A 17685-nucleotide genomic window follows, 5' to 3' on the forward strand; every position below is an offset into this window, starting at 1 on the left:
ATTTTGGTCTGTGGATCACTGACGCCTTGTTTTCATCTAAAAAGAAAGGGATCCATCCCTCGTTTCTTCCTTCCTTCTCTGGCCCGATTCCAAGTGATTCCTGGAACAACAAACCACTACAAAGCTCCCTTCTGTACTTGAAACCAGACGTTTCCCCTTCCTAGCCAACGCCTGCCTTCGTTTTGTATCAGTTTCTCAGTTGCAGAATCCACTTTGTAGCAGTGCTGCAGACTTTGCAAACTCTGCGTGGGATTTGGAAGTTTCCAGGATGCCGCCACGAATCCAAAGGAAGGACGTCACCAAGGCTAAGATAAAGACTGCAGGTACCCTAAATTATGGACACGAACCAGGAAATAAAATCCTGGGGTCACAGGAGCCTTTCTTAGCAAACAGGAACACATGAACCCTGTGTTTGTTAGGTCTCTGAAGTATTAACTACAGCAAAAATATCAAAGCCCTGACGTTTAGAGGGATCTGTATCTTTTTGAATGATTGTACGGGTTAATTCTGCTGATGTGTTTTTGTTGCCTGTTCTCATTGGTGTCGTTTGCTTTGATTGTGTGCTTAGGGATTTTTTTGTTTGAATGCTGTGGAGGTGATTAATTTTGGTTAAACCTGAAGGATGTCTGATAATGACTATGGATGCCTTTCAAAGTTTCTATGCTGAGGTGGAACCAGGTTCGATTGTGTTTGAGTGGTGAATGTCTTCAGATTTTCACAGATGTATCTGTTTGCAGAGCATGTATAATATTGTGTATGAATACCACATTTCCAGCCTCTGTCCAATGCAGTTCACTTTTCAGGTCCCCCTTACAGGCAGTTTTTGTTGTGTGTTGTCGAAAAACCATTTGTGTACAATACCAATAGTTACAGTGTTCTGTGGGGCAGCCTATTGCTTATCATTGGGCTGCTTTCCTGTAATTGTCATTTGCTTTGTTTCTAATTCGATGGCTTGCCTTCCTCTTCTTTTTGTGATTTTCCATCCTCTGGAGAATAGCTTGTTTTGATTGGATGAAAGGTATCCTTCCACGAGTAACATTCAGGGAACTCCTTTTTACTTTTGCTTTAAGCACTCCATGGAAGTGCATGTCTTTTTGCTCCCTCTGTGTTGTTTTTTCTCCCCAGCTCTTCCTTTGCTTCCCTTGCCCCTCTCACCAAACTGGTTTCACTTTTTTTGTTTTTCAGCTCCTGCTCTTCTGTCGTTGCTCTCCTGCCCCTCCACTCTCACAGTTCTACAATCTGCTTAGTGGAGTTAAGGTGCTTTCCCCATACACCCTCTATTCCTCGTTTACCTCCCCCCCCTCCGGCCCCACCTCCAATGCCTTACTATTCCTGTTCCTTTTTTATTTTAGTTTTTTGGAGAGCTGGGCAGCTGGAATTTGCTATTGGGCATCTCCTTTCTAAACAATGATACACTTTTGTTTCTTTAATTCACTGCTACAAAATGGACGCCTGCCATCTTGGAACGGTAAATTAAAAGTGAAAAAAATCCATCATAGCATCATAACACATACCTGCGTATGTGTGGTGACGCATGTACGGTGCACACACGCGTAAGCTTCATGCTGTTGGAGCTGCCAATTTTTGATGTTTTTAATAATGTTGCCTTTGCTGGTCAGTATAAACAGCAAGCCTTTACAAACCAAAATGGTCAGGTAAAACCTTTCAAAGATGAGACCTGTTGGCTTTGTCAATGCTTCTAACATTTGCGGGCTTGTATGCATGAGTTGGAACATTCCCAGACTCTGGTAGCAGCATTTTCAATTTCTAGTTTTTGACACCCGTTGCATGAGAACTAATACGCAACGCAACACTATTATTTTTTTTTGGTCGATTTTGATTTAATCTACAACCCATTTTATTTTGGAGATTGATTGTAGCCGCTTATCTGCAGCAGAGGCAGGTTTGGGACGTACATGGAGAAGACTGCTAATGTTGTGTCCTGGGATTGCAGGCTGGTTGGGGTTCTCTCTGGTGTGATGGAAGTTGTTGAGTGTGACTGTTCAGGTTGTGTTGGTGGTCACAGATAGAGGCCTATACTTGGAAGGCTTTTAAGGTTGCCATGTAGATTGGTTGAGATCATATAGCCTTTTTGCAAATGATGCCGTCTCCACCTCCTGTAGCTCTTTGTTCATCACCGGGCTTTGTTAGCAGAAAGAATCTGTTATTGATCCAAACATTGGCATGTTAAATGTTTATTATAGCATATCGTTCACTGTCTCCAAAGGCATCTATGTATTATTAGGATTTTAAAAGCCTGATGTTGACCAAGACTCAAGTTTTTCACAGTGCTTAATTTGAGCCGGGGGTTTCCAGTGCTCGGCATCAGCGCGTAATTGTCAGCACCGGCACTTAATTGTCAGCACCGCTTATTGCAGTCTGCCACATGGAGGCGCTGTCTGTCTAATTTAGGTATTAGCGCAACAACAGCTGTTTATTAATTTAATATACATAACAATGACAGATACCTGCCACTCAAGCCATTCTCATAGCTTTGGGGACCTGGAATAATATGAATTGTCTCATTTGTGTGAGTGTGACAGTTGCTAGTTGTGAAGGTACTGTCACTAGCAGAGGCAATGGATGGGGCAAGCTACAGTGTCCTCCTGACTAGGGCCCTGGCACTTATTCTTTTACAAAGTAAGCACTGGGTTTTCACCGATGGTTGGATGAAGCCTTGTGACACTCACCCTCAGCCATGCTCAGTGTACTAGTACATCTTTTCTGGTGTGATAGCTGACCCTGAGGCCATTTTATTCCTTATCATTATTTCCAGTTTCTACTGTTTAAACCTTAGTAAGTGGCTGAAGGTTTTCACTATCCTTGTTGATGTGCTCCCAGTGCCCCTGACTTCTACTTTTGGTTGTGATTTTTACCTGCGGCTGTCTACATGGGGAAGGTGTTTTTTTCTATTGCAACAAGCTGTGCCAGTACGTAGGGCTGAGCAATGCATTGTCGTGCAATTAAAACCTCAGTTGCGGTATTATACATTTCCTTCATGTCTTGGAATGGGCAACTTGGTATGGCACTTTTTTCTTGTTTGTCTTTTTTGCTGGTACTTCAGGATCTATAAATATAAGTACAGCCAATGTTTTTATTGGGCAAACTGGTATAATCAAGTTTTTAGGTCCGGCTTGACAGCACATCTGTCGCCAGACAATGTGTAATCAACAGAAAAAGAGCTTTTAGAAACACTACTTAGAGAGGGACATTGGCTCAGCACACATGTTGTTTACCTTGAGTGCAGCATTTGATTGGACAACTGTTATGTGCGGCTTCCGAACAAAAGTGCGTGTTGCACTCCTGTTGATTCTTGAGAGGTTTGCTATTGCCTAGGATATTCTCCAGGTTCAATGATGCCATGGCATGTGCAAGGGGAGACCCTTGATAATATGGAAACGTATCAGACGGGCTGAGATCTTCTGTTCTTGACGTCTATGCCTTGCCTGCCGCTGTGTATTTAGGGCCTCATTTACAAGGAATTAACGCAGCGCAGTGCTGTGAGCCATTTGGCTGCACAGTTCTCCGTTAATTCCAAAGCAAAGGGATGCGTCATATCCATAACAATATGACGGATCCCTTTGCTTTCCCCTGTGCTGGTGCACAATTTGCTGCCATGCGCCAAAGCAGGCACCCTTGCAGCATAGTGCAAGGGTGCCTGCATTGAGGGGAATGATTGTCTATGTGCAGGAAGGGACACCTTCCTGCACATGAACAATCTGAAATTGTATTTTTCAACTTCTATGTGTGCTGCTTAATATTTAAATGATTGTTTACGTGCAGGAAGTGAACAAGACGTTATTTCCTCGTTCTATGTGTGCTGCAGAATGCAGCACGCATAGAAAGAGGAAAAAAACAGGGAGAAATGAAAACATTTATTCTGCCCCCGGCCACACCAACTCAGCGGATCTTCGACGGAGGAGGCCCCCTCTGGTTCCCCCATGAGACTCCACTCAGCTGGGGGGTGCCTCTGGCCGCCCGTCTGCCTCCGTCACTCCATACCTCCTTCCACCGCCCAATTAATCACCGCTGCAGCCAGACAGGCCCTCGCGGTCACTTGCATATGCCGATCCCCTCTCGGAGCTCCCTGCTGTAATTACTTCAGCCGCGATACAGGTTCAGTCGCTCCCGCTCCGCCGCGCCCTCCCGACCTCTGGCGCTCCGCTCTGCCTCGGTCTCCAGAGTCCTTACAGGCCCCGGGCCGCCGTCTCCAGCGCCATCTTGGGAGCGCCCGGCCCGGGTTCGTCGTGCCGTTCGGTCCCCCGTTGCTGGCGATGTTCCGATTTCCACCTGCAGCGTCTCTCACTGCTCTCCAGGTCAGTCGGCACAATCCCTGGGCTCCGGCAATATTCTGCGGCTCAGTTATGCAGGATAATACATGGGGTCGGCGCAGAGCTCTCAGCTCACGCGACCTTCCTCATCGGCTCCCTGGCCCCCCAGAAATGAAAACATTTATCCTTGTTGTGCCTTCCTACACCTCCCCTGGGGATGCCTAGCAATCTGACGCATTTCCAGGTTTACGATTTCTTGTAAATCTGGAAATGTGGCAGAAGGCATGGGTGCTAGGTGGAAATACCCACAGCAACACCCATGGCACGCCCCTTTCACGCAAAGTGTTGCGTGTAAAGGGGCCATATTTACATGGACATGAAAAGCCACGCAGGTTGCAACACTGGTGCGACACCCATTGTGATTCACTGGCAGCGCAAGGGGCTTGTAAATAAGCCTCTTAGTCTATTCTTTTATATTTATGCCCTCTTCACAAGGCTAGAGAGGATGGTGAAAGGGACTTCTGTACGCTGAAAGGGTGGAGAGTCTCCATCAGGTCCTTCCTGTTGGTGCTACAAAATTTAATCAATAATCCAAAGCAAGAGCTGCCGGCGGGAGATGGTCAGTCTCTGTGCGAGTAGGCGTCTGTAGTGTGGCTTTGGTAAGCATGAGGACATCCGGATCCTGTTACTGCATCTAAACCTCACAGACCATCTGTCATGCTTTTCTACGTGCAGTTTATTGGTTTTTAAAAAAATGTGGCTTACATGAGTATCTAATCAATATCAAGTAAGCAGCTCGCTGTTTGTTCTCCCTTGTAACTGACTATGATTTGGGTGAGGAAGGAACAGCAGAGCACCATTACTGCTTTCCCAAATGGGATACTTTTTATGTCTTGCCTAGACAGCTCATGCACTGTCTCGTCAAGACATTTTGTTTCCTACCGGTGTGTTTGGAGCCCATCCATTACCTACCATTGGTTGACTTCATTGTCACTCTCATTTGCTTGCTTCTTATTGATCAGCTGTCTTTCCTGTTCATGTGTTTGTCCCTCCTCTGGAGCATGGATGCATTACTTGTGCCCTTCCAGTGCTTATTCTTTCAGGTGTTTTTCTTTGGGTTTAAGCACTCTGGTACAATGCAGCAGAGTGCAGCTTTTCAGATGCCCCCCGTGTGTACTTCTCCCCCTTCTGTGTCCTTCCCTACACCGTGTTGCTTGCACAACCCTTCCTCCCATGATGTCTGTACCGTGTGTTTGCTCCCATCTCCTCCCTCCCTCTATTGCCTGTGTCACAGCACTTATTCCTGGTGGGTCTTGGACTCGGAAAGTCAATTTGTTTCCCATTGGGCGACTCTCAGAGAAGGGGATTAGCCAGACAAAATCAGTTTCTAGTTGGGGAGTTCAGTGTCTACTCACGAGTGAGCCTTCATTTTCACCGCATGTACCGGCATACAGTAAGTCAAAGCTCAATGTGTGGCCTTGGGCTACTCTCTAAATCCAAAATCATGAAAGACTGATTGGACTTTTAGCAGGATATATTTCACTTACCCACCTTTAATCACCTGCGTATTTGGTTGTGCTGATGCAAATTTTAAAGGATTGTTATTTGTAAAGATGTTTTTGGAATTTACTAGTAAAGACAAGTACCCATCCTGTGTTCGTGTCATCGTTTTTGTTTACACTATAGAATGAATACTGCCCTATGATAGTTATAGTATTTAAATTCATCCCTAGTGATGTCAGGAAAGCAATTTAAAAACAGATAATTGGTGCTTCCTTTTTACCTTTTGATCTAAGCAGATCTGGTGTTCCGAAAACAGCCTCTGTTTTTTCTTTATTTTATAAACTAGACAAGCTGAATGCAAACAACCAGGCAGTTCATCTTCTCTGTAGGGCTAATACTGATGTGTGGCAGACTGCACCTACGTCATGACGGACCACGAGACCCGAGCAGTAGTCTATACCATCCTAGCCTGTGGCTGTGCTGGAGTTTGCAGATTTGGACCGGACCAAGGCTTTCAGGGCGAAGCGGCAGAAGCCGCTTCTTACGCAGTTTTTCACTCCAGCGCTGTGCTCGTGTCTCTGCGCTTCCAACTTGAAACCATCCCACTCATAAGACATCAGGGGCCCTATTGCAGATAGGGTGCGCTTTTCCTGTATGCATTGCAGCGCATATTTAAATATGCTTGCTGTGCGCAAACAGGGAACGTGCACCATATTATGAAAAATGCTCCGCCCTCAGGGTAGCCACAAACTCATGCTGCCCTGGGGGCAATGTATTCAAGTGAAATACGGAATAGCTGTTTCAAAGCCGCTTCGTGTTTCATTGTGCAGTCACTTTGGAGATGGGCGCAGTGAGTGACTGTACCCTCCTGCAAGGGGATGTCTGGGGGGCATAGGACCCCTCCAGAGGGCTGCCATCATGGGGTGCACTGACAGTGCACCACCTTTTTGCATCACACCTCCTGACAGTTTCTGTGCCTTTGCCGCCCGTGTCCATTATACATCACGTACACAGAGGGAAAGAGATTCCCTAATTTCCACGGGCCACGCCTCCATGCAAATGAAAGAACACACTCTAGAGATAGTGCTGGTGCACATGTATTGCAGAAGGGGCCGAACAAGCATTAGCAGCCATTTCTGTAATACTAAAGAGCCCCAGGAGCGCATAAAGTGGGCGCACATGCCCATTGCGCTCCCTAGACACTTTCTATACTACGCCCCTGGTCGAGTGCAGCCCATTCTACTGGAGTTTGCTGTAGTTCAACTAGCATAGTTTAGGAAGACAAACTATGTTTAAAATACAGAAGAAGGGCATATTGGAGCAGACATGAACGGGGCGTTTTACAGCAGAACTTTGCGCCAGGGATGAACAGCTGAGTCCCAATGGTAGTGCAGGTGCCAATGCTGTGGCAAGGGTGCCATGGGACCTAACGCAAAGTAGGAATGTTGGCTTCACCCCACCTCACCCATTTTGGCTTAAAAAAATAGCCACAAATGAGGGTAAGTGGGCCCCAGTGTCACTGCATCTGCTGCACTGAGTTGAGTCACCATAATACAGCTTGCTTACAAATGTGTAAGTCAAAGAGGCTCTGATAACTGCTTCAGATACTGTGGCTAGCACGGACTGCGCCAGTGTGCCCACCCCCTCCTTTGATAGTGTTGCCTCCACAAGCCCCCCCGCCTGCCACCAATAATAAAAAAGTGCTATGGTTCAGCCAGCACTGGCCGCATCATAGAGCATTTTTAATTTTAAGTAGACTGCACAGGAGACACACCGCTGTATCACATGGCTTAAAAACTCATTGACAAACCCAATAGCTCTGTTATAAGCAAGACCTATTGGCTTTGCAAATGCTTGTTTTTTCCGTAAATGAACTGGTACCGCATAAAAAAAACTTTTCCAGTTTGGGAAGATGCAGTTCTTAAAGGTGAAGCTTTCCAATGGGGACATCTGCTCTTTTGCGAATGAGTTTCCACCTCCTTTGAGTTATCAGGAACTTTTCAATAGTTTGCAACAGCAGTTGTGGTCACAAACCATTGATGCACCCCACTGCAAATCAAAATTAGGAGGGGGACACCCCTTTCACGCCTCCACCAAATTGCAGTTCAGACTGAATTGCAAATTCCTTTTTGAAATTCGAAAAGGCTTTTCCGAATGCCAATTGTGGTTTCGTACATTTTAGAATATCATTTTGCGGTCCCAAACACTGTGATTTTCCGGATCACACAGGGGCTTATTTACAAGCCCCTGCGCCGCTGCTGTGTCACTTTTTCACCATATTAAAAGTGACGCACCAGCGGCAAAAAAGGGCTTGTAAATAAGCTCCAGGGTTTACAACCGCAAAATACTTTGGCACATTCTTTGACTGGAGGGCAGATTTACAAGCCCCTTGCGCCACGTTTGCGTCACTTTTAACATGGGAAACGTGACGCAAAAGTGGCGCAAGAGGCTTGTAAATCTGCCCCAGGGTGTTGTAAACAGACTTTTGGCTTCCAAACACCTGCACAGTTGAAGAGCAATCCAAAAACTCTAGCAACCACCTTCTTTTTGTCCTACTGTAGTATGTAAAATGTAATGGTGTGTGGGGGTTATACCTTAACAATTGTAAGTACATGACACTTCTGCTTTTTAATGTTTAATGTTGAGTTTCATTTCAACCAGTGCTTAGTTTTTGCAGGGTGGGGCAATAGGGACATATTTTTCGTTCTCGGAATTTGACCCATAACAAGAGCGAGAGGGGCAAAAAAAGGAGAAAGGAGTAGGAAAAGAAAGAAAGGAAACAGTGACAAAGGAAAAGCAGGAATGAAACAGAATGTGCAAGCGTGAGATTAAGATATAGGAAGTGTGGGGGATGGAAAAAAGAGGCACTAGGTGCAATATCAAATGTTTTTTTTTATTTCAAATTATTTTATTCATTAATTTTTTTTAAGTACATTAGCATAAGTCACGCTCCCCGTTAGTTTTAAAGCAGCACCAGTTCCTTTAAGGAATATGGGCTGCTTTAAAAAACATTCTTCTCATTTGGGAATAAAAAGCCCCTTTGCAGACCACCATCCCAGTGTTACTAACCAGTTACTGTAACCAGTAACAGATATCGGCCTTCCTAATTAATATCTGTTAGAAAGGTCATTCTGGGACCCCATCCGATAAGGATCGACCAAAACAAGAACAAAGGAAGAAATACATGTTTGATTCACTATTTGTCATACTTGATCCTGGGAAACAAACAAAAATAACTATATCCCAATTGAACCACTTTTATTATACACAAAACTGTTTGACAATTTAGATTTTTTTTTCTTTTCTTTTTTCTCTCTCTATTGTGCGGTATGACTGTTAGAATGCTAGAATGTTTGTGAGGTGAGAATAGAGAATTCACAATGCTATTTGGGGTTTTCTGGTTTGTTTAAATAACTGTGACCTGATATCTATGAGTATTATGTTCATATCAATGACTGTATGTACATATTTGTTTTAGGATTTACTGCAAACTACAAGAGAAAAAACATAGAAATGAAACAATAATGTATTTTGATATTTTTGATAAAAGAAAGACAGAGAAAACATAGAAATGAAATAATAATGTATTTTGATACTTTTTATAAATAAAAATAAAAAACAAAAAGTAAAATGGTTTTGTAGATAATGAGTCTTTTGCCTATGGGGAGCCATTGATGTATTCACATTAAGATTTTCTGTCTAGCATTTATTGACACTAAAAGAAATATAGGTCAGTTAAGAGGTTACTACTTTATACTTGTTTTTTTCCCCCCTCTTGGACCTGCAAATAACCGGGGATAACCTTCCCTTTAATAGTCATTCTGGGACCCCATGCAACAACTCATAAAATGGTGCTCACTTTGTAGAAGTGTTGTATTTTGGACCTACCTATTAGTACATCAGGCCAAATGCTTTCCTTAATGTCCATCATAACAGTTCCTGGCTGTCTGGTCGGAATTTCCAAGCAGCTCGGTTGCTTTTGCTGATACCATGGTGTTTGGGGTAAAAAACAAGCCCACTATCCAGAGGTTCAGTGTTGTTTATGTGGCAACTGGGGCTTTTGGGAACAGGGTCCCTTAACTTCCTGGTGGCATTTCTTAGTATTGTTTGGTGTTACTAACAATCCTGACATCTTCAAAAATGCATTCATCAGGAAAAGAGATGTGTGTTGATAATCATTCCTCACTAGACTTTGTGAACAAGCGAGAATATTAATAGTTGAGCCTTCGCATCCCTCTTCCTGCTTCCACACCCTCAAACTCCTCAGGAAAATTCTCAAATGGTTCCCAATCTACACCCACGCCCAATTGCCCAAGCACTGACCACCGGGAGGCTGGATTATGGAAATTGTCTATATGCCCTCCAAGAGGTGCCAGGTCATCCAGAACTCAGCAGTCAGACTCACAAGCAAACACCAACCAGAGGCGCAACTAGAGCCAAATTTTGGGCAGGGCTGATAAAAAGTTGGGGGGGGGACTAATTCTTCCAGCCATAGGCAGAGTGCAGATGCAGGGGCTCTAGAGGGGGGTGAAAAAAAACAAAAAAGCCTTGTTAACAAGTGAATGGTCTTTTAAAGACCTGTGAAGTACTCGGGTGCGACTGGCAGCTCAAAAACTGGCTGTGTGTGTGCCCGGGAAGCTGTCTCAGCCCGGGCTGCCACACACGACAGGGGGGGGGGGTGAAGCTCGTTGAGCCCAATGGGCATTGCGCGCCTGACACCCGCCACGCCTCACCTATCCAGTCAACTCAAAGACCTCCACTGACTTTCCATTCATAAATGCACCCGTTTCAAACTCCTCACACACACATACAAAGCACTGCCCTCATACCTCAACAGCCGCATCCGTTCCCACGTGCTCATCAGACATGTCCACTCTTCAACCTCCTTCTCGCGCACGTCCGCCTCATCCAAAGAGGAAGAGCCGGTGAACCAGCCTTGTCATACCTGGGTCCCAAAGCCTGGCACAACCTCCCTGTGTACGTCAGAGCCGCAATCTCAGTTCTTTTACAAAAAACCTAAAAACCTGGTAAATCCACTAGGCCCAAGGCAGGGCAGCAAACCCTACTCCGCAAGACAAATTCACGTAACATAGCTTGATATGAGGTATATTGTGATCTCTTTACCATCAAAAATCCCTCTTGGTGAATACCGCACAGGGCCCATAGCTTCCAGGCAATCCTGGCTGTTACAGCCACAGCACTTTCCATGCTGGGCGTGTAGGCTCAGCCTGTAATGGGAAATGTTTTCTTTATAAGATGTGTTTATTATATTTTACAAAGCAAAAGGAATCAACAACACCATCATTAGTACAGACAGTACCTATGAGTCAGACATAAAACATAGAGCAATCATCATTTCCACAGTAAAACAAAGCAAAAATCCACACGAGCAGTCGAGACACAACAGCAACCGCACAGTTAGGAAACTGACTAGACGTCACCCCACCCAGTACGTGAATAGTTTAACCCGGTCCATATGTTACATATATTATAATAATTCTGAGGGCACCAGGGGCGTAGTTTCAGGAGGTTGTTTGGGGTGTTACACCCCTCTAATAAAAGTATTTTGTGATGAATAGTCGGGTATGGTGAGGTGTCTGTGTGCCTGATTTCACCAGGATTTTTTACACACACAGATGAAAACTAATCTCTCTCTCTCTCCCGCTCTCTCCCCCCCCCCCCCTCTCTCTCTCTCTCTCTCTCTCTCTCTCTCTCTCTCTCTCTCTCTCTCTTTCTCTCTGTCTCTCTTTCTCTCTCTCTCATGAGTCCCCTGGCAGGCACCCCTGTGCCCGGTAGACTGTTTTCTCTGTTGATGCACAGGAATCCATACCCCTATGGCACTCTGCAACCAATAGCAGGGGGGGCACCAGGGGAAGGGGGGGAGGTTGTCATTGCTCCTCAAGTACCTGCAGTGTCATGGTTAGCTAACATAAAACCTATGCCCACCAGTTTCTTGGTGCTGTTATTACCTTCCCATTGATCCATTACTCCAAGAATCACAGCCTTGGGGTCAAGTAACAACTGATGGCCCACTGTTGTAGCCATCTCTATTTGAATAGACTGCAAGTGAATCCTTCTACCCGGACAGTCTCGGACGAAGTGGAGAAACGTGCAATCTGGGTCTCCACAGCGCTGGCAGTGGGGGTGCAAGGGGAGATATTGATCGTCAAGTCCAATAATCTAAATTAGAGTTGGAAAAATGCAACCAATGGCTGGTAAATGGTATTACCTACTGTCCATGGACACTTGTCATGCTTTCCTCACAAAAATGATCAATGTAAATACATGTGCTGTCCAGCGTAAAATACTTTATTGTCATCATAAGTAAAACAAGTCCTGTCAAAGTTCGTACAGTGGGTGCATGAAGTGGTTCATAGGTGACAGTGTTCACAAATGTGTACTATGTCTGCAAAGAGGCCTCACGTCATGTGTGATACCTTGACCAGCTCATGGCTCTCTGTCTGTGTCCCTTGAGATAGTATTGATCTAAAACAATTAAAAGTGCCCTTCCAAAAAAACATACTTTCTAGGTACTTCCCTTTCATCTAGGACCTTTGTAAAATTGATAAATTTTGTAATTTAATCAGAAATCACAGTATGATTGTATGTATGTATGTGTGTATACATCTGTGTATGTATGTATGTATTTGGTAATTGTGTAGGACGAACCTAGCCAAAATGTTGCGGAGCACTGTACAGGATTGATGTCAAAAGGTGCAGTCAATAAATAACTGAAGAGGTCCCTCGGTTCTGGGAGCATAAGTAAACTGTTACTGCATTATGTGATGTTATGTTTTTTAAAGAGATGTATCTTCATCTCTTTTCTGTGTTGGAGCCGGACTTGGACCTCCCTGAAGAAAGTATGGATGTTGTTCCAGATCCTGGGTGCATAGATGGAAAAGTCATGTTGCACGACCTTTTCGTTTTTACACTTCTTTGTCTATTGCCTGATGGTGTCCTGGCTAAGGGTGGCCAAGAGCCACCAGAATCAGCGAGCTTGTGAGCTGGACAGGCGAGGTTCTGGTCGTGAAGGCTTGTAAAGAAGCAGCCAGCTGGTTTTGAAGATAGTGTGGGCTTTGAAGGGGAGCCAGTTGATTTCCTCAGGTACAGGTGATGTGGTAATATTATCAGACCATGGATGAGATATGCTGTGCCTTACACAATATGCTTAATTTGGGTCGCTGTTGATTCTGGAATCCAGGTGCAAGAACATGAGAGCTTATGCAACAGTTCTGAATTCGATTTCTGGGAAGAACAGTTTCACTTTCTTTAGTAGAGAGAGGGATACAGTTGGTGCCAGGCCATCTTTGTTTCCATGGCAATGTGTTCCTTCAGGGTGAGGTTTGTATCCCGAATGAAAACAAGTTACCTCACATTGGGTGAAAAATTGGTTCAAAGATGTCAATATTCATGTGACTGAATCAGGTTTGTACTAGTTGTTTAGGTGAGCTGCCAGAACAGCACAGCTATCTCATTGTGAAGACATATTGCGGGCTTAACAAGAACATACAGGGTTTGAAGCTGACCGATAGCTTACAATTGGTTGGCTTTCCTGCCACTCTCATTTTCATGCTTCTTATTTGTGTCTCTTGTGGTCAAGCTTGTGTTTTTTCCTCCCATGGAGCATAGTTTCTTTACCTTCTTGCTTGATTGACTGGCTCTATATTTCCACCTTGTGCTTTTCAAGCACTACTTTATTCTTCTGGGTTAAACATTCTATGAGAGCGCATGTGTTTTCGTGTGGCCTCTCTTATGTAGTTGTCTGTCCTGCACTCTTTGTTGTTCTTTGTCACCCATGTGCTTCTGCCCATCCCGTCAATGTTGCACTCACCTTTGTGTACTTCCCGCAATTGCTATCTCACCCACCTGCGTCTCTTCTGCCCTTTCCACGTTCCTTTCTCGCCCATTGCTTCTCATCCCCACCTCTGCTCTTCATGTTGATTCCCATACCTGGGCCCTCCTTGTCTGTATGTATGTATCTGGCATTTCCCTAGTGCAAATCTAGCCAAAAGGCAGTGGAGCACTGTACATGGACAAAGACAAGCATAAAGTCAATGAATAAGAGGAGAGGCCCTTTCCTATGCTACTCTCTGTATTTCTGACCGTCATTCACACCTTCCATCTCTTTCACCCATTGCTTCTTCTCCCCAACACCATTTTGCTTCCCTACACCCACACTCCCTTCTCTCTTTCCCATTGCTTCTCCTCCCCACCCCACCCCACCCTCCGTTTTACGAATATCCCTCCCATGTCGCTTTTCCCCAACCACATCATCCATTTTGCTTCCTTCCACCACTGCCGTCCATGTTGCTACTCCAGCCATGCCCACTGTGTTGCTGTAAAGACGAGATGTGGCAGCAAAGTAGGTTAAAATTGAGTTTATTTGTAGAGCGGCACAGTACACCTAGATCAAGAAAGGCAGTAGCTGTAACTGCCGTAAAGTGGCTCTGGAACATGGAACCGCAGTTGTACAACGAAGGTACATGGTTCCATGTTCCATGCATGAGACAGGGCACGAGGGAAGCAGGAGGAAAGATTAAACACATCTCACCCCTAATAAAAAGGAAAGAAGAAAGGAAATAAGAGGAGAAAAAAAAACAAGAGGTCAAGACAAGTACCTTGCAGGTAAAGACCTGGTTCCTAACTCTGGATGCTACGGTTTGAGCAGGTTGAGGTAGGCCATCTTTGGAATTGGGACAGTTGCACAACGGAAATCCGTTGTCACTGTTCATGCTTGGTCCTGAAACCCTGCATTTAGCAACTCTTCTTACATTCCACACTTTACCATCCTGTGTGACAATGCTGTTCTTGCAAACTTGAACAACTTTGATAGGATGACCGAACTTGGAATCTCCCTTCACCTTGAAACCAAGTTTTTTAATCTTAACCCACTCTCCTACAACAAAATCAAACTCTCACACTTTTATTAGTGTCGAACAGTTCTTTCATCTTGTCCTGCTTAACTTTCGCACGCCTAGCGACAAGATCCAACTCAACGTTATCAACAATTTTGTTAAACTTCTTGATCCACCATGGGCAGATGTCAGAGACAGGTTCCCTACCCTTAAAGAGCCTAAAAGGGCTCAACCCTGTAACGGTGTGGGGAGTGATGCGGTACATCCATAATTATTTCCTTAGCACATCCCTCCAAGGTTCACTGGGCTTGCTGGCCAATTCAATACCTTCCTTAAGGACACGGTTGAACCGTTCTACTTGCCCATTCTCCCTTGGTTCGTATAGGGAAGTGGTCACATGCCTGATGCTACACTTACGGAGGAAATCCTCCATCTCCTGTGAAGTGAGTTGTGCCCCACTGTCCATTATAAGAACTTCGGAGGACCCCTCACGCGCAAAAATCTCTTTGAAAAATGTGATGATAACTTGAGAAGTGGCATTGGCTACAAACTTTACTTCCGGCCACTTAGAATGGTAGTGCACCATCACAAGTGCAAAATGGGTATCAGAGGGTAGACGATTGAAAGGACCAGAAATATCAGGGGCCACCTTTTGCCAAAGGGACTCAGGCCAGGATAAAGGCTTGAGGGGGGCAGAAAAGACTTTGAGCATTTTGTCACTACAGATGCAGTCAGGGCATTCTCTAACAGTTCTGTCAACCATTTTGTCGAGGCCAGGCCACCAAAAGTTAGGTCTAATGAGACGTTTCATTGAGGACATACCTAAATGTCCCTCATGAGCAAATAGTAAAATCTTGCTTTGCATAGACGTGGGAGGGATGGTCTTCCCCCCTTTGAAGAGAAGACTGCCATCTTCTTCAATTTCATCCAAGACTTAACAAAAAGGGGATATCTCAGCGGTGGCGGACTTTTCTTTAGGCCAGTCATTCTTCAAACATTCACTTACAAGTTGACATACTGCATCATTATTCATCTCAGTCTTCCACTCACATTCAGACAAACCCAGAAACTCATTGGAAACAAAATCCGTGATGGTGGCAACCACGTCTACATCTTGTTCATCGTGAGGATCACAGTCATCAGAGCAGGGCAACCTAGACAAAAAGCCGGCAGTAATGTTGTTTTTACCGGGGACATACACAACTTCGAAATCATATTCTTGTAGCCTAGATGTGATTCTGGAAATGCGAGCTGTGGAATTCCCCCCCCCCCCCCCCCCCCCCGGAGATAGAATGCCATTGAGGGGCTTACGATCGGTTCTGAGCAAAAACATATTGCCCCATACATAGTTGCGGAAATGTTCGATGGCCCAAATGCATGCTAATAACTCTCTTTCCATTACAGAATACCTTCTCTCCGTTGCTTAGAGAGTTCTAGACGCAAAAGCTACACACCATTATTCCTTGCCACAGCATTGACTAAGCATGCCTCCCAACCTGTACAAACTTGCATCAACAGTAATGATGCACTTCTTGTTCAAGCAAAAGGATTTAAGAGTGGGAGCGTTCACTATCTCGTTCTTAATTTGTTGAAAAGCTGTTTCTTGTTTATCCGACCAGGCAAACTCAGTGGATTTCCTGGTCAACTCTCTGAGAAGCTCCTTCTTAGTAGCAAAATTCTGTATGAATTTGCTATAGTACTCACATAAGTCAGCAAAAGAGAGAGGCTTCTCTCTATTGTCAGGTGAGGGTGCATTGATAATGGCATCAACCAGAGATTTCTTTGGTACAATGCCATCACCAGAGAGGGTGTGACCGAGATATTCAACAGATTTACAAAAGAATTTACACTTTCCTGTTTTAAGTGTCAAACCACACTTCCTCAATCTCTCACAAACTTCCTTGACATGACGGAAATGATCTTCATCGTTCTTAGAAAAGATGGGGATGTCATCCTGGAAACATTTCACAAAATTGCTGACATCTTTAAAAATATGGTACATGGCCCTTTGAAAAACGAACGCAGCTGATGCCAGGCCAAAAGGCATTCTTTTAAATTGGAACAAGCCATGGGGTGTAATAAAGGCAGTAAAATGTTTTGAATCTCCAGTGAGTTCAATTTGGTGGTACGCAGAACGAAGGTCGACAGTGGAGAAAATGCAAACACCACCCAACATGCACACCATTTCGTTGATGTTGGGTAGGGGATGGCAGTCAGTAACTAAATTAGCATTTAATGCTCTCATATCAACACAGAGCCTCAAACTTTCATCAGGTTTTTGGGCCAAAACAATTGGGGAAACCCATTGAGACAACTCGATCTCTTCGATGATGTCACCTTCAATCATGTCATCCAGCATTTCATTTAATTCGCTTCTCACACTAATAGGGACCCCTCTAAGTTTCTGCTTAACAGGTACTGAGCCTTCTTTAAGTTTAATCTTGAGGCTGAATCCAATGAGTTTTCCGAGTTTCTCAGAAAAAGCATCAGGGAAGAGCTCAGTAAAGTCAGGCACTGGTAGGAGTTATGGCAAGGATGGACACAGGTTCCTTATTCCTAGGATTCAAAATAATACCAAGTTTAGCTTGGTCACGCCATCCCAAAACATTTACCCCTTTAACGGCCACATGAAGCTTATTGACCACTGTTCTTTGTTTGAATTCAATGTGTACCTCTTTAAAATTTATAAAATCAATATTAGATCCATAAAAATGTTGTGCAACAATGTCAAGTTTACACAGGGTGCTCAGGTCCATCAAATCATCAAAGGACTTTAGACAGTACTCCCCACTGATTATGGTCCAAGGTGACCAAGAGCCTGCCATTAACTCAAGCTTCTTGCCCAAAATATACACCAGACGTTTGGGGGTCAATCTTTTTGGTGATGGAATCATCAAATAAATCACGAATAGAGACCACAATACCAGTTTCTAAGTCATTTTGGGTATAGTCATAATAAAGAGGATCACAGGAGACACAAGATTATTTCCCTTTGGAATAATTGGCAGGAGTACTTTTCTTCATATATTTACACATTTTAGAGAAATGTCCCAAGT

At 44.4% G+C, this 17685-nt stretch overlaps 1 protein-coding gene across 1 annotated transcript in view; it reads left to right on the plus strand.

Moving 5' to 3' along the window:
- The first annotated feature begins 214 nt into the window (after window positions 1-214).
- ASIC1 (acid sensing ion channel subunit 1) overlaps window positions 215-17685 on the plus strand; it is a 590058-nt gene continuing 572587 nt past the window's right edge. The window contains exon 1 of the mRNA XM_085600875.1: window positions 215-323. Within this exon, the coding sequence (XP_085457001.1) occupies window positions 269-323 (55 nt within the window). The 5' untranslated portion in view covers window positions 215-268. The remainder of the gene's footprint in view (window positions 324-17685) is intronic.

The sequence above is a fragment of the Triturus cristatus genome, chromosome 4_2 (assembly GCF_964204655.1).
Source record: "Triturus cristatus chromosome 4_2, aTriCri1.1, whole genome shotgun sequence".
Taxonomy (NCBI): Eukaryota; Metazoa; Chordata; class Amphibia; order Caudata; family Salamandridae; genus Triturus; species Triturus cristatus.